The sequence below is a fragment of the Hemibagrus wyckioides genome, linkage group LG13 (assembly GCF_019097595.1).
Source record: "Hemibagrus wyckioides isolate EC202008001 linkage group LG13, SWU_Hwy_1.0, whole genome shotgun sequence".
In the NCBI taxonomy this organism is placed as follows: domain Eukaryota; kingdom Metazoa; phylum Chordata; class Actinopteri; order Siluriformes; family Bagridae; genus Hemibagrus; species Hemibagrus wyckioides.
Window position 1 is genome coordinate 11,360,668 of NC_080722.1, and position 20,485 is coordinate 11,381,152.

Here is a 20,485-nt window from a genome sequence, read left to right on the forward strand (position 1 = left end):
TCAATTAGATTTATGTTTAAACCTATTGAAATGGCAAACTGCTATTGAAAAGTAAATAGCCAATTAATTAGAGTTTAAGCAGGTAAGAAAAACATAAATGATGTAGACCTCATCAAAGAAAGATAATGGTTTGGTGGTATGATGGTGGTCTGGGAGGCGGTCTTAGTTTCTCAAGTTCGATCCTGAGCTCAGGTCCCTGACTGTGCAGACTTTCACTGAATTGTCTTTCCTCCGGGTTCTCCAGTTTCATCCCACCCTTCCAAAGCATGAGAGTAGTTGGATTGGTTATGCTAAATTGCCCCTAGGTGTAATTGTGTAATGGTGTATGTGCATGCTGCTCTGGAATGGATTGGTGTCCCATTAAGGGTGTGTCCCCTTCAGTGTTGTCATCAAAGAGACTGCTTCTAGATCTGGTGACATTTTAGGCCCTTTTAGCAACTAGATTAAAAAAAAAAAACTCAGTATGGCTCTCCAGGTCAAATCATAAATGCTGATGTTGGAACAGGTTCACTCAGCTCGCCATCAGTGTGTAATGTTTTACTGAGTTGTGTTTGTGATAAATCACTGCTCACCATTGTTTCTTAATGACTAATCACTGATCACCACAGTTTCCCAACTATCAATCGCTTATCACTAGTTTGTACCACCTTCACACTTGTGGGAAGGCTTTCCACAAGGTTCAGGAGTGTGTTTATGGGAATTTTTGAAACATTTCTCTAGAAGCGCATTTGTGAGGTCAGGCACTGATGTTGGACGAGAAGGTCTGGCTTGCAGTTTCCACTCTAATTCATCCCAAGTGTTCTATCATGTTGAGGTCAGTTCTCTGTGCAGGCCAGTCCAGTTCATCCACACCAAACTCCCTCATCCATGTCTTTTTGGACCTTGCTTTGTGCACTGGTGTGCAGTCATGTTGGAACAGGAAGGGGTCATCCCCAAACTGTTCCCACAAAGTTGGGAGCATGAAATTGTCCAAAATGTCTTGGTATGCTGAAGCATTAAGAGTTCATTTCACTGGAACTAAGGGGCCAAGCCCAACCCCTGAATTCAATGATTTAGAGGGGTGTCCCAAAACATTTGGCAATATAGTGTACTTCGAAATGATTAAAGAGAGCAACCTTTTCCTTGACTACTTACTGTCACTGCTCCTTTTTAATAGTTTAGTTTGTGGTGCCATCACCAAAGGTAAGTGCTTTTGTTATGGGAAATAAATGCAGTTCATTATGTTCTAGTAATAAACGTCCTTCTTCATACACCCTAATTTATAATATTTTGATATATATATAATATTATATATATAATATATATGAATTTGTGAATGCAGTAATTTACTGAAGATGTGTCTACTTCAGAAGCTTAATGTGGCTTATATATGAATAGTTGCGTCACATTCATAAAATAAGGCAGTTCTGCAGTAATAATGGGATTTTAGGCTTTTATTTCTACCATCAAGGGTCTGGTTGCAGAAATAAATGAGATCTGTCCTGACGTGGGTTATGTCCTCATTACTAGCAGAAGTAATAAATGTTCTCATTTCAGTATGGTTATTTGGCTCTGTCGGTGACACATGTGTCCGTGTACCCTGCCCATGCGTGTCAGTGGTCAGGCCTAATTCCACAGCGATGATAGCTGAATGAGGTAATGGCTAGTTTGCGGGTAGCTAACCAAGGCTAGCCATTTATACCACTGACAACCAGCGGAAGTCAAAACATAAACTTTCGACGTGGCAGCCAGGATTTCCCTACGTCCTTTTCCACAAACGAGTGGACACCAAGACAACCTGTACCTGTAATGGATGTGTGATATTTGCTTTCGTGATTGTTGTTATGAGACGCAACCGCCCCCTCGGGATACAGCGGTGACGTCACCGAGCATCCGAGCGCCGCCGAGTGCAGGAGCGGGAGGGTCCGAGCTTTGCGTGCGGTCTCAGGTACACACCCCGCGATGGCTTCAGGATTAGGGGGGCAGTGAGACGTGAAAAATATATCTATAGAAATATATATATACACCTTTCAGCACGCATCGAGTAATACTAAACGTCTATATTGTGAAATTGCACAGAGCGTGGCGGGGCGCGGCCTCCTCCTGGAGCAGGATCTCGGATCTCGGCACTGTTGTGACACCCCATCAGCTCTGGGGGAAAGATGGCGGACCCGGCGGAGTGCACCATCAAAGTGATGTGCCGCTTTAGGCCACTAAACAACTCCGAGGTGGAAAGAGGGGACAAATATATCCCCAAATTTCAAGCAGAGGACAATGTGGTGATCGGGGTAAGTCAGCAGAAATGTCGGTATGCATTTTTTTTTTTGCTAGGTGGCTAGTTCGATTGTACCCTTGGCTGTAGCTGGCTAGCTAGCTGGAGCTACGTCGCTAAACGGAAGCTCGCCCATTGTAGGCCAGCCAAGTCCTAAACCTCGTTTAACCAGCGCTATCGCCAATTCACTAAGTTTGGACGTAACATTTGTTCGCGAGGTTGTATCTTGAACCGACAGCTATTTAAACTAACCTGTCTTTATTGTAACCTTGAGAATCAGTTACACAGATTACTGCTATTGCGAGCTGTTGGCTAAGTCGCTAGCTACATTTGCGATAACGGGCGACAATTGTTGTGTGTATGAATGACTTTACAGCTTGCTAACTTTGGACTGTGTAGCAGCAGGCTAATTCTCAGTCGCCTAGCAAGCTGGGCTAAGCTAGCTTAGCTCGGTCGGATGTGTAGCATCATCATTTGGCCCTCCCTTTCAGAGACTGCGACGAAAGACAAGACACGGCTAGCTAGCTAGCTAACGTTCGTTGTGCTCGCTGAATAAAAGATTAGTGATAATGCGCCTCGTTGAATCCTCGTTACCGTGTTTATTACACTAATTCGAGGCGAGCAGGAGATAGCTAGCCGGTTAGCCACCCACATATCCGCAACTTAGTCGGCCTTTTTTATTCATTCGTTCGCTCTTGGTGCATTCTTGGTAACGTTGCCAGCATTAACACAGATACTGTGGGGAAAAAAAATTCAGGGCTTCACTTCGCAAACAAATAAACGAGTAATCTAATATGTGTGTTCATATTTTTCGGGCATCTTGATTAATGTTATTTCATTTTTAGACAAGCCAGTTGGCACAGCATCACAGCTGCGGCTTGTCCATCATATAGCACTATGGCCTACTTTATTCTCTCATGGCAAGTTAGACAAAGAAAAGCCCCACCTGACACTTCATTCTCAATTAAATATTATCAATTTTTGGTCGTTCTTGTGCTAATGGTCAGATATTCGAACTGAAAGACAAGGAGTTGACAGCTAAGCGTTTTGGTCAGTGGTCACGATTTATTCCAGACGTGTTGCGTATATGATCAGTTCAGTGCGAAAGTTTGCATCGCTTTTGTTTTGTTTTTTTTTGTTTTTTTGTTTTTTTTTTTTTACAGTTTCTGCTGTTAAAATGGACTCATGTGTTACAGGTTTATCCACAAACAAAAATAGTTCCTAGAAGTTCTGAATGAAATGTCGGTGACTGCAGTAAGATAGTTTGAAAAGGATGAGTTTTTCCATCACCCTCCTGGTCCCATGACCAGATTTAAAGAAGGCAGTGTGTGGCGTCACAGATACACACCGATCAGGCATAACATTATGACCACCTGCCTAATATTGTGTCCACCCCCCCCATTTGCTGACAAACTGTGATGCTCTGTGTATTGACACCTTTCTATCAGAACCAGCATTAACTTTGAGCAATTTGAGCATCAGTAGGATTGGCCTTCGCTCCCCACGTGCATCAACAAGCCTTCACCGCCCATGACCCTGTCTCCGGTTCACCACTGTTCCTTCCTTGGACAACTTTTGATAGATACTGACCACCGCAGACCGGGAACACCCCACAAGAGCTGCAGTTTTGGAGATACTCTTATCCAATTGTCTAGCCATCACAATTTGGCCCTTCGTCAAACTCTCTCAAATCCTTACTCTTGCCCATTTTTCCTGCTTCTAACACATCAACTTTGAGGACAAAATGTTCACTAACCAGTGTCATGATGAGGAGATGATCATTGTTACCTGTCAGTGCTTATAATGTTATGGCTGATCGGTGTATGTGTAGAAGAGTAAACAAAGCTTGACCAAAATACTGGAATAAATGAGTGAAAACAAGTATGTCAGGAAGAAAACACAATCTGACCTTTTTAGATAATGCAGGAACTGAATCTGTGGATCCTTTGTGCGCCAAGTCAGATTTGTTTTTCTTTTTTGTATTTTTTAAATAAAATTTCTCTTTCACTTTTGTCCTGAGGGTTTGCTCTTTTAACTGCACTTACATGCAAATCTGTAGCACTTTGCTTTAAGAAAGCTTCCCACTTTTTATCTACTTCTAATTCATTCTGCTTCAAATGAATTCTAGCATTTTCTGATTTAAAATCTCTGTAATCTTCTCTCTTATCCTGGAACATGGTGTCTGTTTTCCTCATGTTAATGTTAGGACTTCCCGTTTCAACAGCAGCAGTTTCAGTTGTGCCCTCCAGTGCTGCATGTACTGTACTGAGATGAGCCGTTATTAGGCCAGAGTAGCGTATGTTAAAATAAATGATCTATCAATGAACTAATAGCTACATGTTGAAAAAAAAAGGGTTGGAGATGTTCTTACATAAGAGAAACCAGTGTGACTTGCTGAGAGCCGGTTTAGCCATGTCTGCTTTATTTTGCAGGGCATGTGGTCTGAAGCTGGTCATGCTTACTCGTGCTTATTTACTCACCAGTGATAATAAATCATGACCTTAGAATAAATGTTATATACATTTTGTTTTAATTTAACGTTTTTTTCTGTGTGGGGGATTTTTTGTTTTTCAGTAATTATTGTAACGGGACCCTTGATTTTATGCAAAAGTTGCACCGTATGACTAGTTACCGCAATATTACTGATGATAAAGATCTTAGACATAAGATTTCATTTTGTCGTGGGAAAAAAAAATCATTATGGTATATATTATTGGAATAACTTGCAAGTTTTGAGTGCACAACTTTCTCCAGGGTTTTGTTTTGCGTGCGTCATAGGATTGATCACAGCAGTTGTCCTGGCTGATACACAAAATAGATCATGCAGGACAGCAAACCGTCCTGTTATAATTTTGCCAACTGGATACAAAATTCAATGATCAAGCTAAATGGTAGACAAGGGGTCATCAATTCTAGCCTTGGAAGGCCAGAGTCCAGCCCTACTTGATGATGTTCCTGCTTAAAGCTGCAGTGTGTCAGAGGAGAAAAATAGTTTATAAGACAGTGTTCCTGAGCTACTGTCAGTTGCCTGGGAATCTTGCAGTACTAACACACGTTCAGCCCTCTGTCACACTTGTGGGGTCAGATGGAGCAAAAAATCTATACGTACGTGAAGTACATCAGCTCAAACATGATATTTTGGTGACGTGAACGAGACATACTCCCTCTCTAACCAAGCAGGGTGACGGCTAACACGTGCTTCCTCAGAGACATGTGAAACGAGCCAGTGTTGCTCATGCTACATCGAGGCAGTATAACGCACTCAGCGGAAAGCACTGTCTGTCCTTTTCCACACGAGACACACATGGCCGGTATTGCCCGCCCTCCCGCCCTGAGAGCATGGGCAGTTTTGTTATCCCCTACCATTATCAGGATTTGAACTTACAATCTCCTCATGGGGTGAATACCTTTCTGTTGTGCCCCTGGGAGGCTGACATCTGCCTTTTCCGACATTCTGAGCAAAAAGACTGCTGATGATTCCACCCTTTGCCATAAGAACAATTGCACAGCTTGCAAATTGTGTTGTTCTGAATGTATGAGACTTGTATCAGAATGTTGGTAAAATTTTGTACAGAACACACCAGAGGTGTAGTTTATTTTGCACCAAATTCAGCAGTGACTAGGCGTTCTCTGCCAACATAAACACAGCACAGGGCATTTGTGATCGGGTCATGAACAGCACAGTAGCATACTTTCTGTCGACTGTGCATATCACACACGTGCATTTGCATATAATCGCAACTAGTGTCAAGAATCTTTTTTTTTTTCCTGGTAGAGCCAGTGTTTTCGGTGTAGACAGATTAACTGATTGCATGGAAAAGGGCTGCTGCTCTTTTTTTCATTGTACTCTGCATGGACAAGTCTGTGGTTTGGATGGAGAGCATGGTCAGTTAACAGGTATTGAAAAAACACCCATATGTGTTGGACTCTGGTCTGGCAGGACTAAAGCTGAAGATGCCTAGCTCATAGTGATGAAAAACCCCTCCCTAATTTATGCAAATGCTTTTAAACGTTTTAGATTTGTAAAGATTCAGTTCAAAATGTTATCAAATCAGATGCTTTTTGTAATTGTGATTAATAATATAAATGTTTCTGAATATACGATTCAAGCAAGATCAGTGTAGTAAAACTCAAGTGCTTCACTGATCTATAGTGTGTTATGTTTTCCTATAGCTTCACTTATAAAAGGCAGATTTGTTCATCACTAAACTGTTACCAAATATTTGATGAGGTTTATAGTTTGTGTTTAGCGGTGTTTATCTGGTCTTAGATCCATTTTATTCAGGCATGGTTGGCATTTCTTTGCATGGTTGGGCCAGCTGGCACTGTGCAGTATCACCGAGAGGATTATTGGAGTAAACCAGGCAGCCCTGAATTCAGAACTCTGAAATATCTGCCCTCTTCATCACCTCAGTTACTATGGCTTTAGTGTGAGATTAAGCAGTGTGACTATTTGGCGTCAGCTGAAATAAAGGACGACTATAAAATAGATAGATGAGGAGAGAAACAGTGGTGCGGTTTGTGTTTTGGCATTTATGGTGTGTTTGCCTAGGGCAGGGGATTTCAAAGTTTGGCTTCAGGGCCAAATGTGGCCCACAGACATATGTCAGTTTGCTGGTAGCTTCTCTCTTCAACTGTATGACATTTGCCCTGATGGCCTATATGCAGCAGGCTTTTCTTTAACCTAACCCTTTTTTTTTTTTCTCTGACAATTAATTTACTGAGCGAAATGCATTACAGAGCATAGCTACCATATTACCCTATGACTAGTTACCGCAATATTATGGCCTGAAAATTAATTTACTGAGTGTGCGTTTTGTCTGCATCCATGACTATCAAAGTTAAGAGTTTCCCTCGGGTATTGTGTTGTGGTCTAATCTGACTTATCCCTTTTAGTTTGGACACCCCTGTCTGAGAATAATAATAATAATAGGGCTACCTCTTTGTCAGAGTATTATATCATCTTTCAGAGGGCAGATTTGTTTCCAAATAGCTGCTCAAGTTGCTTGTTTCAGTTAGTTTTTCTTATTTCCTTCCTTATTGCTGATCCACACAGTGACTACTCTTTAACCATGCTATGCTTTGAAATGTGTCTGCTGTGTCATTGTCTGGCTGCGCTTCAGACCATTGAACCATAAGAATCATCTAAACATGATGAAAACACATGCTGCTGTTTTTTATCCTCTAATCACTAACAGTTTGTTTAACCACAGGCTGATTCTATCACAGGTTTCTAATAGTAATTGTTGAATTCCACTGGCACCACAGAGACAGCGAAACGGTTTGTGTGCCCGTGTTTTACTGTGATTGCCGTGTCTCATGACTGCAGTCAGCTGATAAGCCAAAGATACAGTTTCTTTCCAGCCAGCTACCGTTGCTTTTACACATACTGCGGCTGAATAGAGTCTTTATATGCTGTCTTTTAACACAAGTGATCTTTTATATGTAATGCAGTGAATATGAGCAGGGAGGAAGATGCAGAATTCAGAAGCTTCTTCTTTTTTTTTTATTCAGGGAAAGCCGTACATGTTTGACCGTGTTTTCCCGTCCAACACTACCCAGGAGCAGGTGTACAACGCCTGCGCTCAGAAGATTGTTAAAGGTGAGGAGAGTGTCACAATCTGAGAAACGCGCATAGTAATATACCTTTGACTCTTGCACGCTGTCAAATGTCCAAATGAACGTAAACATTTACATTTCATTGTTATTTCAATAGCAAGCTTCACATGTTTAATGTATTCTTTCTCTATCTCCCCGCTTATAGATGTGCTCGAGGGTTATAATGGTACAATATTTGCCTATGGACAGACCTCATCTGGAAAAACACATACTATGGAGGTGAGCTGCTGTAGCTCTGGAGCTTCTGGAAGTTGTGCATAACTAATTTTGTAATGCATAATAATTGATCACCCTTAAGGTACACAAGCTGTGTGTTTTTTTTCTTCAGGGTAATCTGCATGACCCAGATGGAATGGGAATCATTCCACGTATTGTACAGGACATATTTAACTACATTTACTCCATGGATGAAAACCTGGAATTCCATATCAAGGTAAGTGAACTGAGCCATACCACAGCTTCAGGTGCATAGTGTATTATAAAGGACCATACTTAAGGAACTGATCAATGATTGAAGCTAACTGGGTTGGTTTGGTTGCCAGGTCTCCTATTTTGAAATCTACCTGGACAAAATCAGAGACTTGCTGGATGGTAAGTGTGAGGCTGATGTTAATTGCTGTAATTATAGCTCTCTGATTATATTCCCTGTGCTTATAGTAACTGATTGTGCTGTCGCACACCAGGCGGATGATATATATCATGCTGTAGATTTTTGCGGTAGATTTTTAAAGTGCATGTGCACTAAAAAAAAATAACATATACTAAAATTTCATTTCTAATGAATTCTGATTATCTTGTATGTATTTTATTTGCTTTTTAAATTCATTCAAAAATGATCTCTCTTCCAGTGTCCAAGACTAACCTATCTGTGCATGAAGATAAGAACAGGGTCCCGTATGTCAAGGTGAATATTATGGATGATTAGTGGTATCAAAGAAGAAAGCTGTGTTATTGGTTGTGTTAAATAAGTAAAGGATAAATAGGAATAATTCATGGACTCTCTCTCTCTCTCTCTCTCTGCAGGGTTGCACTGAGCGCTTTGTTTGCAGCCCAGAGGAGGTGATGGACACCATTGATGAGGGCAAATCCAATAGACATGTGGCTGTAACAAGTATGCCTAAACTCATTTTCTTTCATCCAACAATATTCTGAGTTACCAGTTTATTAAATTCATCATCCATCCCATCTATGACCATTTTGTCTGGTACAATTAACACACAGAGCAATCGCAGGCCTTAGGACTCCAATTAACAAGGTATTTTATGGGCAGTGGATCACCTGATGAGAGTATTAGGGACAGTTTGTGTTCTCTAGCCTGATCAGTAATCAGTTTTTGATCACAAAACACTTTGGTGGTTATTAGCTGGTGAACTAATTCTTCACCATATTAGTGACACTTGGTTAAAAAGCTCAACAGCATTGCTGCATTTAATTCACTTGATTCACAAGTTCCACATACATTCCCAGTAAACGTTAGTTTTGTGCTAAGGAAAATTGTGCATAGCAGCAGTTATATAACTACAAAGGGAACTTATATGATAGGTTTGTGGCATGAGCATCAGTAGAAGCACCTAGCATCTCAGTGTATGACTTGTTTTTTTAGAGAAGGCTAAGAGTAAGCATTTTATTTTCCTGACTGGTTTTGGAAAGCTTTCACAGAAAAACTGTTTTTCTTGAAGTTTGCACTCTTGAGGAAATTGCCCAGGAAATATTAGTTATCTTGTAAATCTCGACACTCTGATTGGTGTGTTAGTCTTGACAGGATGCGCCGCAGTATTGTGGGTCCTGGAGAGTTGCAAGTACCAATGGGTGTGCTAAGAGGGGCGGCTGTCAACAGCCCCGCTTTTATCTTGTTGGCATTGCCTGGATCTTGAGTTGTTTTGTTGACAGAACATCTATGTTGCATGAGTGATTTTTCAAAAGGAGACAGGGTTGTGATGTATGCGTCACAGAGGAAGCATTTGTAAGCTCTTCCTCTTCCCTACTGAATTACTGCCACTGATCTGGAAGGCTTGCCGCAGGTCTGATTTGGCTGTGACTAATGTTGTGTTAAACAAAAAAAAAAAAAACCCATGTCGTTCCTGGTTACATCATAATAATATATGCATGTATGCCACAATAGAAACCAAAAAACTGAAGTAACAGCTTGTATTTTCTCCCTTGTGTGCTTTTCAGACATGAATGAGCACAGCTCTAGGAGTCACAGTATCTTCCTGATTAATGTGAAACAGGAGAACACACAGACAGAACAAAAACTGAGTGGGAAGCTGTATCTGGTCGATCTGGCTGGCAGTGAGAAGGTAAACCTTCCCACCATTTCAGTTTTAATATAGTTAGGGACATAGATCCTAACTGGTGGATCTTTACATCTTGCGTTCTCTCATGTTGTTAAGGTTACTTAGCCCCCTAACCCCCCAGGTGTGTGTGTGTGTGTGTGTGTGTGTGTGTGTAGGTCAGTAAAACTGGTGCTGAAGGAGCTGTGTTGGATGAAGCCAAAAACATTAACAAGTCCCTCTCTTCACTGGGAAATGTCATTTCTGCACTGGCTGAAGGATCGGTATGTTTAGTACATTTTTGTATAATAGATCACAAAATGATATGGATAATAGATATATGATATACACTGTATCCTGGACATGAACTTAATCTGTCTCTAATGCCTATTCCTTTTGTATTTCACTAATCATATGCATGTTTCTGTTAGACGTATGTTCCGTATCGAGACAGTAAGATGACTAGGATTCTTCAGGACTCTCTGGGAGGCAACTGCAGGACTACCATCGTCATCTGCTGCTCTCCCTCCTCTTTTAATGAGGCTGAGACCAAATCTACTCTGATGTTTGGACAGAGGTCAGAACATACATACAATCTTAAGGAAGCTGAGACTAACCTAAATATGTCAAGAGGGACAGTTACAGACATTTGACAGCAAACCTTTAGTTAATTACGGCAATGGTAGTGATGAACAGAAGAAAGCACACAATTACACCTGGAAACGGTCCCCAGACAGACACAGGGGTAATATATTATTACATTTTGTAAAGCTGCATAAAATTCCTCCCTTTTAAAGGTCAAGATAAGTAATTAACATGACTAAATGGTGACTGTTGCACTATATTGCCAAAAGATTTGGGACACCCAGGGGTTGGGCTTGGCTCCTTAGGTCCAGTGAAAGGATCTAAGGCATTTTGGACAATTTCATGCTCCCAACTTTGTGGGAACAGTTTGGGGATGACCCCTTCCTGTTCCAACATGACTGCACACAAAGCAAGGTTCATAAAGACATGGATGAGTGAGTTTAGTGTGGAGAAACTTGACTGGCCTGTCCTCAACCCAATAGAACACCTTTGGGATGAATTAGAGCGGAGACTGTGAGCCAGACCTTCTCGTCCAACATCAGTGCTTGACCTCACAAGTGCGCTTCTAGAGGAATGGTCAAAAATTCCCATAAACACACTCCTAAACCTTGTGGAAAGAGTTGGAGCTGTTATAGCTGTAAAGGGCAGGCCACCTCCATATTACATTCATGTGAATGTGAAAGCAGGTGTCCCAAAACTTTTGCCAGTATAGTGTACCTTTTAATGTGCAACTATCAGCTCATAGCTATGAATAAGAAACACCTTTTGACGAGAACATGGACACTAAAGAGGGTAGACGATTGTTTTAAAGAATAAGCAGATAGGAAACGTACTTATTGTTGAAAACTTTGCAAATTGGAAAAAACTTGGGGTGACCTACAGTGTTTTTGTGTGTATGCTGTCTTTAGGGCAAAGACCATTAAGAACACAGTAACTGTGAATGTGGAGTTGACAGCAGAGCAGTGGAAGAAAAAATATGAGAAGGAGAAAGAGAAGAACAAGACTCTCCGCAACACCATTACCTGGCTGGAAAATGAACTCAACCGCTGGAGGAATGGTATAAAATCCTGCATGCACCCTAGTTACAATAAAACATTTTTTCAGAGCACAATATAAATGAACGTTTTATTTCAGTCTGGCTCTAACTTTCACTTGGTTGCTTTTAGGCGAGACTGTGCCGATTGATGAGCAATATGACAAAGAGAAGGCCAACGCTGAGGTATTGGCTTTGGATAACACCATAAATAACGACAAGATAGCTTCCACTCCCAACATCCCTGGAGTGCGTCTGACAGACACTGAGAGAGAAAAGTGTGAGGCTGAGCTGGCCAAACTCTACAAGCAGCTTGATGATAAGGTAAATGCTTTGGAGTGTTTTTATTTTGAATGGCTGCCCCGTTTGTGTTCTCACATTGCTTCAATATATCTCATGTCTCTTTTCCTGTTTTCTACTGTTCCTCCTGCCCTGCTTGTAGGATGATGAGATAAATCAGCAGTCTCAGCTGGCTGAGAAGCTCAAGCAGCAGATGTTGGATCAGGAGGAGGTAAGAGTCTCGGCAGTTTTTTGCTCTGCAAGGCATTTTTCACAACGTATCTGTTCTGTTAGCTTTGTTAAAGCACAACTGTGGCCACCTGTAGAATGAGCCATGTGTATAGACCTGTATTTGTGCCCTGTGTTAATGAATACATGTTCTCTGCAGCTTCTGGCTTCTTCAAGGAGAGATCATGATAATCTGCAGGCAGAGCTAATGCGTCTGCAGATGGAGAACGATGCATCTAAGGAAGAGGTGAAGGAGGTGCTGCAGGCACTAGAGGAACTTGCTGTCAACTATGACCAGAAGAGCCAGGAGGTGGAGGATAAGACCAAGGAGTTTGAGACCCTCAGTGAGGAACTCAACCAGAAATCGGTGTGCAGGCATTCATTTGGTGTTTTATTTATAGGCGTGTTAAAGTTTCAGCACGATACACAGTTTGAACTGAGGAGAGTTAAAAAGTGCCATTATGAAGAAAGGAAAAAAAGTTGTGTTTGGTGTTCTCAGAAGGGTTTTACATGCAGAGTTAATGAGAAGTTTCGGTGAGGGACACAAAATGTATTAATTATGCTAATGGAGTGCACCTAACGTCGTACCTGAAAAGCTAGCCTTTTTTGCTGATTTATCTATTTATTTATTTGGTAACACACTAAGTAAAATTGGTTCTTAGTGCTGTTCGTTTATAGTTTTTGCCTTCTTGTTTTTCCAGAGTGTTTTAGCCACTTTAGACTCTGAGCTGCAGAAGCTAAAGGAGATGACCAACCACCAGAAGAAGAGGGTGACTGAGATGATGTCATCACTGCTTAAAGACCTGGCAGAGATCGGCATTGCTGTGGGCAGCAATGACATCAAGGTAAGTCACAGATTGGCCTTTTAACACATTCGCAGAATGCAGTGTCGAGAGAACTTTGTAGACCTCCTTTATTTAACTAAACAAAACAAGAAAGCTTTTTGTCACCAGTGGCAGTACTTGCTTTTTAACCTCTGCATTTTGTGTTTGCTGCTTCTTTGTATTTCTTCTTTTCAATTTGACATTTTTCCTCATACCGTTCTCGCTCTCTTTGTCTCTCAGCAGCATGAGGGCAGTGGGATGATTGATGAGGAGTTTACTGTGGCCAGGCTTTACATCAGTAAGATGAAGTCAGAGGTCAAGACCCTGGTGAAGCGCAGCAAGCAGCTGGAAGCAGCTCAGGCCGATAGCAACAAGAAGATGGACGAGAACGAGAAGGAACTAGCTGCATGCCAGCTCCGCATCTCTCAGGTAAATGACATGAGAGCAGTAGGTCTGAGTGAGAATCTCACAGACATTTATCAGCTCCAGTTTTCATATAATTGGGAAAATCCCACTCATATATTTTTCAAAAATGTATCTTAACTAAGCTGTGTGTTAAGAATAATTTAACATCTATGTGAAAAATGTTTTGATTTTCTCTCTCTGCAGCATGAGGCTAAAATTAAATCTCTAACCGAGTACCTCCAGAATGTGGAACAGAAAAAGAGGCAGCTGGAGGAAAATGTCGACTCGCTCAATGAGGAACTTGTCAAAATCAGTGCACAGGGTATGCACACAATGGTGTTTAAGTATTCCATTTTGATTATAGATATTTAAATTGTAGGTTTTCTGAATGCTTGTGATCTTTTACAGAGAAAGTTCACGCTATGGAGAAAGAGAATGAGATTCAAACAGCCAACGAGGTCAAGGTATGCAACTATAAACCCTCCCTGCAATATAATAGCACCTTTTTCCAAAAGACTGGATGATGTGGTTAAGCAAATTTACTCTGCCAAAGTGGGCTGTATGGTAAATAAGTTCCTGTGCTGTATTTGGTTATCCGTCTCACTCGGGTGCCATGTGAGCTGAGCCTAGACAAATAGGCAGAGCTAGAAATGATGCAGGCTGTTGATTGGTCAAATGCTGTTGTCCTAGACTTGTTAGTCTTTCTTCCTGGTTCAGTGGGGTTCAAGCAGTCTGTCAAAGTGCCTTCCTATTTTCAAATGCCCTCAATGGCAGATTTAAAAATGAGCAATTAAATGTTTGACATTAATATTTTATTTATCCACAGCAATATTTTCATGTCAGTATTTAGCTTGTTACATTTATTCCAATTATTCACACAAAATACTACAGAATTACTGTTTGTGACCTTGTAGAGAACTACTACTGCTTTTATATGTATAGTTACGTGATGTGAAACCCAGACAGTGTATTCAGACAGTTCTCAGTTTAAACAAACAGATAGTCGAAAGTAATAAACCTAGAAAATCAAAATATCATGCTCGGAATTTTACAGCCACTTAATTTGGATTACAGACCATTTTCCTTCAGGAGTCACGTTGTAATTTTTTCCTTGTTTTGTTTTCATTAAATTGTCCCCTCTCTTTATTTTAAGTAAATATTTCTTCTTGCGATGCTATTCTGCGCTCCATTCCAGGACGAACAAAGAAACTTCATATTGAATTCAGTCATTAATTAGAAAAAATCTGTTTGTGGAAAGGAGATTACTGTTAAATAACTCCATCCCAAGTCAAGACTGTGTGCATTCACAACAAACTTTAAAAGCTTTCATCAGGGGATCTCTGGAAATGTGATTAAGGATAGGAGGCCAAGAAGTAGACATGAAGCAGAACATCACTTGGAACATGTTGAGAAGATGCAAAAAGGAAATTATTCTTACATAAACAATATATTGTGTGTTTGTGTTCAAATTTCTGGTTCGCCGACATTTAATATAGTGACTAAGAATTCTACTAACAGGTATTAAATATTAATAAGTATTTTTTTTTTACAAAGTAAAGAGTGCAGATAGAGCTGTATACATAACAGTGACAGATTAAAGTAATAAACAACAAAAAATGCCTTAGTAAGATGTTGGGCCACAATGAGCCACCAGAACAGCTTCAGGGCCTCGTAACATGGATTCTACAAGTCTCTGGCACTACACTGTGCTGATCTTGAGCTCATCTAATCTTTTTTGCTTCTTAGCTTACATTATCAGGCCAAATAACAAATTCTGCTTAATCCTGCCTCAGGCTGCTAAATCTTGTTTATTGTTGCTTTTTCATGCCAGATGTTGTTTAGATGGAAGTGACGCAGACTTTGGATATCTGTAGAATAAGGAGCTACAATGGGTTGTGTGTTTGTATGTTTAGGCTGCGGTGGAGCAGCAGATCCAGAACCACAGGGAGGCTCATCAGAAACAGCTCAGCAGCCTGAGAGATGAACTCGAGACTAAAGAGAAACTCATTACTGAGCTACAGGAGTAAGACACCCAGTGCCCTACAGATAAATAAGGATGGATTACAAACCCCTGATATATATATATTTTTTAATCATCTCACTCTCTATCTTTGTATACAGTATGAACCAGAAGATCATGCTGGAACAGGAGCGTCTCCGGGTGGAACATGAGAAGCTCAAATCTATGGATCAGGATAAGAGCCGCAAGCTGCATGAGCTAACGTACGTGTTTACCATACACTCTCTGGTTGTCTGGAACATTACATTCCTTTTGTAGTAGCTGATTTTCAAGAATGTTATTGACGATGGTGTTTATTTACCGTCGTTTTTGAGTACAATCTTTTATTGCTTCTGTGTGCGTGTGTGAGAACAGGGTTATGCAGGACAGAAGGGAACAGGCCAGACAAGACCTCAAGGGCCTGGAGGAGACAGTTGTGAGTTACTTCTTTTCATTAGTGTGAGAGTTTCAGGTTTATAATAAGAGGGGTGTGTGTGTGTTTGTGTGCTCAGTCTAATTTTTCACCATTCTCTCCAGGCTAAAGAGCTGCAGACTCTCCATAACCTGCGGAAATTATTTGTACAGGACCTGGCAACCCGGGTCAAGAAGGTGAAAAAGAATGATCTTTTATTTTATGTGTGTGTATATGTATGTGTGTGTATATATATATATATATATATATATATATATATATATATATATATATATATATATATATATATATATATATATATATATATATAAAATATAAAACCAAACGTTTTTCTACTTGTTTAAAATGACACTGGTGCTAGACTAGGCAATTAATATAGATGTCTGTATTGGGATCCATGCTTATGATGTGTGTGTTTGTTTTTTTTTTTCCTTCTTTTTTCTTATGTAGAGTGCTGAAATGGACTCGGATGACACTGGGGGCAGTGCAGCTCAAAAACAGAAGATCTCCTTCCTGGAGAACAATCTAGAACAGCTTACTAAAGTCCATAAGCAGGTATACACACACACGCACACCCCTTCCAGAGTAGGGCTGCACAGTAACATATCAGAATGCTCAATGGTTAGATCATGCTTATTAATCACACCTTCAATGTGAAAAATTAGTTTTATTGCACTTTCACTATAAATATTTTCTTCACTATATGTATCTCTCTTTTGTCATAAACTTTGTCTGAGGTTAATTTCATATATTTTTGTTTGTCTGTTGTTCTGAGTGTAGCTGGTGCGTGATAATGCAGATCTTCGCTGTGAGCTGCCTAAGCTGGAGAAACGTCTGCGTGCGACTGCTGAGCGTGTGAAGGCTCTGGAGTCCGCACTGAAGGAGGCCAAAGAGAACGCAGCACGCGACCGCAAGCGCTATCAGCAGGAGGTGGACCGCATTAAAGAGGCTGTCAGAGCCAAGAACATGGCTCGCAGAGGACACTCGGCACAGATCGGTACACACAATTCTTCTTTAATTACAACAATGATGACCACTAAAGGAGAACTTGGAGCCAGTGTTAGATTAGCTATGAGAAAACCACATGCATAACACACACACACTTCAAGCCCCATCACTAATCTCAAACAGGTTTGCTTGTTTCTTCCTCAGGATCATTCCATAATTTTTCTTTGAAATCATTTGTCCTAACATCATATTGTGGAATGAATTATTGCTGGGGAAAAAAACAAAAACTGTTGGGCATGTAACTTATTAAAAGGTTCGTTTCAGTCTTTCCTGATGAATTTCATGGGAAGGGTTACAAAATATAATTCAGCCAACCACTAGAGGGCAGTCAGTATACATTTGTGTCACTGATAGGCTGTTTATTCCAAACAAACGTTATCTTTATTGTTTCTGTAAAAAATTTTTGATTGGCTGATATACTATACACAGATTATAGTCTCTAAGCTACATTTATGATACTTGCACAGTTCTGTTCATTTTGCTTTTGAATTATCCGTTACTTTAAGCTTATTTTGTGTATAGTGATTACGATATTCTGACATCACTAACTCATTATATTGCTTTTCTATCAAGCCAAACCCATCAGACCAGGCCAGCCACCTGTGGCTTCTCCCACTCACCCCAACATCAACCGCCCTGCGGTGGGGCTCTTCAGTAACCAGACAGTGGCCATCCGGGGAGGAGGCGGAGCCAAACAGTAAAAACGTAAGGTTTTGTAAGTGATTGTTTTTGGTTGGTTTGTGATTTCTTCTTGGTTTTAAGTTTCATGTTGATAATCAATCTTTCTTTTTCTAGCATTTGAAGTCTGCAAGTCTAGATGAAGTCAGAAGAACTGAGCTGGCCTTCCAACACTGGACGGTTCAACAGGCCTAACACTTTAAACTATATATATTTGAATATAAGTATATATATGTATGAAATATTCCTACATTGGCTGTACAGTTGTCCTCTCTGGTCATATGTTTAGAGGTTCCATTTCCCTGTTTAAACACACACCAAAAAAGAAAAAAGAAAGAAATAGGACAAAAATGAGTGCAATCACTGCTCTGTAAGTAGCTTGTAGCTTCACTCTTAATTGCATTAGATTTTTAGCCCTCACTGTGCCAAGCGGAATGTATCATCAAAAATGACAAAGATTTAAAAAAAAAAAAAGAAAACAAAAAAAAAAGGCAGGAATGAATGGAAAATTAACTTCCAAAAAAAAAGGGTAAAAAGAAACCCAGCTACTGCATCCTCCTAGCTTATTCATGTATGCATCATGCTACTTGTTTTTAATTGTTTTGGAGAGAGTGACTTTGTTCTTTCTTGCTTCCACTGAGCAGTTTCCAATAAACTAATTCACTTGAATGGATAATTTAAACACTACAGTCAGAATACATGAACACAGAACCTGTTTTTGTGCACTGGGATAAGTTCTTGGGGCCTTAGCATGGTAATATGTAAGGAATAAAGTGGAACAAAAATGAAGGTTTTAAGAAAACACAAAGCTGCTGATTGTAGACACTCCACATGTTACTTTAAAGCACTGTACAAAAAAAATATAGTGGTAAATGTGCATCATTACTGATGATAGTGATTTCAGCATTACAGAATGTGTGTAAAATCTCAGTCTCTGTGTAAATTGAAGGTCATCTGTCATGTTATAGATATTGCTGTTTTTATAATTGATGAATTTAACATTGACGAATTTAACAAACCAATCACTACTCATCGGTTCATCCTATCGGTTGGGAGTACTGCCTTATAGTCTTTCAGTAGTTCAGCCTGTGATCTAATATAATGTGGATATGTGAAGAAATGCAGTAGCATTTTAACTGTAATAGATTTAGAGATTTTACCTCTGAAGGGTTTTGAATTGAATTCCCCGGTAAGGAAGTGGTGTTGGGCTGTTTTAATCTCTCCTTTTAGTAAGTGGATCATGTTCATTACTCCTATATTAAGCAATATAGAGAATGTTGGCTGTGTGCTCTTAGTAAGCTTAAAAGCAGCAGTTCTCTATCTTGGTACAGATGCAACCCCTGCGGAAACAGGCAGAATTGATTCTAAGTAACTACTCCCCGTTTTGTTCATCTCTAAACAAGCCTGTGCCATGTTTGAAATAATCTTCAACCATGACTATTTTGCAAGTACTTTATCGATGACCATGGCCAGTCGATATCCGTCGCAGATGATCACGTTCAGTGAGCATGTGGGTGGTCACTGACTGTGATTCTGAATTCTGCCTTTGCAGATTGTATGGACTAAATGCTTTCAAAAATCTGGCTCTAAGCTTGGATCATGCTTTAGCTCATGAGTATTTATTGTGATTAAATGTAGCCATTGTGTTTGGCTTGCACATTTAATAAAAATCAAACTCTGTTAAATGTTTCATACCCACCACTGTTTTATTTTATTTTATTTTTTTTTGAGTTTTGTTGCCTTTGTGATTGCAGTTAGAAATCTAGGTTTGATCATTTATCTTTTGATAACGTTTCTCTTGTCCAGTTCTAAGACTCAGCATGACATTGCAGCGTTTGATGGCCTAGCTGAACTTACAATAAGGTCTATTTAATAGTTATTTACCACGTTTTTGTTGTATTTTGCAGGTGGATGTTTTATTTATTGATGTTTTAATATAGACATGGGAATTTTTTTTCTTTTCTTCCTTTTTTCTTTTCCTTTGGCTTCCACTGTCAGTTCTTTTCTTTGTGCTGACATTTTCACCTTCATCTTTATACCTTAGTGCTCCTTTGTAAATTTTTGGTTGCTATAGCAAGCAGGGTGATGGCTAAATAACTGATAGAAATGAATTTATTTGTGCAATATGGATCAGGCATAATTAATTTTGTTTCCAGAATACTGATGTGATACATTAAGCATAACTTAAACAAACATGACTGGCCTCGTTTTTTTATTCCATTTCCCTCTGTACTTTTTGAAAGCACTTTAAATGTTCCATCTCAGTTGAACGCCTCACTTATTGTAATCCAAGTTAAAGCGTTTCATGTCAGAGCGATTAGATTAGATTCTTTTTTTTTTTTTTCCTTTGCTGAGTTTTGTAATTGTTATTTTTGAACAGTTTTGCTTACAGAGACCATTTTGTCATGAATCTGCATTGTAGTTTAAATGATAAAAGATAACAGTACCTGTGATGATGGAGAGGGATCTTTGTGTACACACTCAGCTCTCTTGAGTTGTGCAGAGTCATAAACTGGACTGAACTGTATATTTCTTCTGAATGCTTACTGTAGGGCAGGTTTTCACCCCTTGACATGAAATAAAATTAAAATTAATGGCATAAAATTGTTGTTTCCTGATTTTTCTAGGGTTGCATTGAAGGTAGATGAATTTATAGCATTTTTTTTCCATAATACTGCTGAAAACCATAGGCTCTAAATAAACAGATGGTGGCAGTATTTAGCCAAGTTCTCCCCTGTATCCATGGTACCTTCACATAACTGCTCTCTTGTTCTAGTTCATTCATTAGAAATGTGAAATGTTCTGGACCTGTCTGTAACTATAACGACATGGTTAAAGAATCTTAATCTATACAGAAAAGTGCAAAAGTT

At 39.8% G+C, this 20,485-nt stretch overlaps 1 protein-coding gene across 3 annotated transcripts; it reads left to right on the plus strand.

Annotated features, from left to right (window-relative positions):
* The first annotated feature begins 1,768 nt into the window (after window positions 1-1,768).
* Window positions 1,769-20,219, plus strand: kif5bb (kinesin family member 5B, b). Of its 3 annotated transcripts, XM_058406342.1 has the most exons (27): window positions 1,769-1,927; window positions 2,059-2,267; window positions 7,766-7,853; window positions 8,016-8,089; window positions 8,199-8,303; window positions 8,413-8,461; window positions 8,719-8,774; window positions 8,894-8,981; window positions 10,046-10,170; window positions 10,323-10,427; window positions 10,575-10,720; window positions 11,637-11,785; window positions 11,895-12,085; window positions 12,204-12,272; window positions 12,429-12,635; window positions 12,970-13,113; window positions 13,333-13,521; window positions 13,702-13,819; window positions 13,906-13,961; window positions 15,411-15,520; window positions 15,619-15,720; window positions 15,872-15,932; window positions 16,034-16,105; window positions 16,380-16,484; window positions 16,710-16,926; window positions 17,511-17,642; window positions 17,733-20,219. In XM_058406342.1, exons 2-26 carry the CDS (start codon window positions 2,142-2,144, stop codon window positions 17,636-17,638), a joined length of 2,880 nt encoding a protein of 959 aa, XP_058262325.1. In that variant the 5' UTR covers window positions 1,769-1,927; window positions 2,059-2,141; the 3' UTR covers window positions 17,639-17,642; window positions 17,733-20,219. The 3 variants fall into 3 exon arrangements, with proteins under 3 accessions (XP_058262325.1, XP_058262324.1, XP_058262326.1); XM_058406341.1 differs by lacking the exon at window positions 1,769-1,927 and having other exon boundaries at window positions 1,937-2,267; XM_058406343.1 differs by lacking the exon at window positions 1,769-1,927 and having other exon boundaries at window positions 1,937-2,267; window positions 13,336-13,521.
* Window positions 20,220-20,485: the final 266 nt, after the last annotated feature.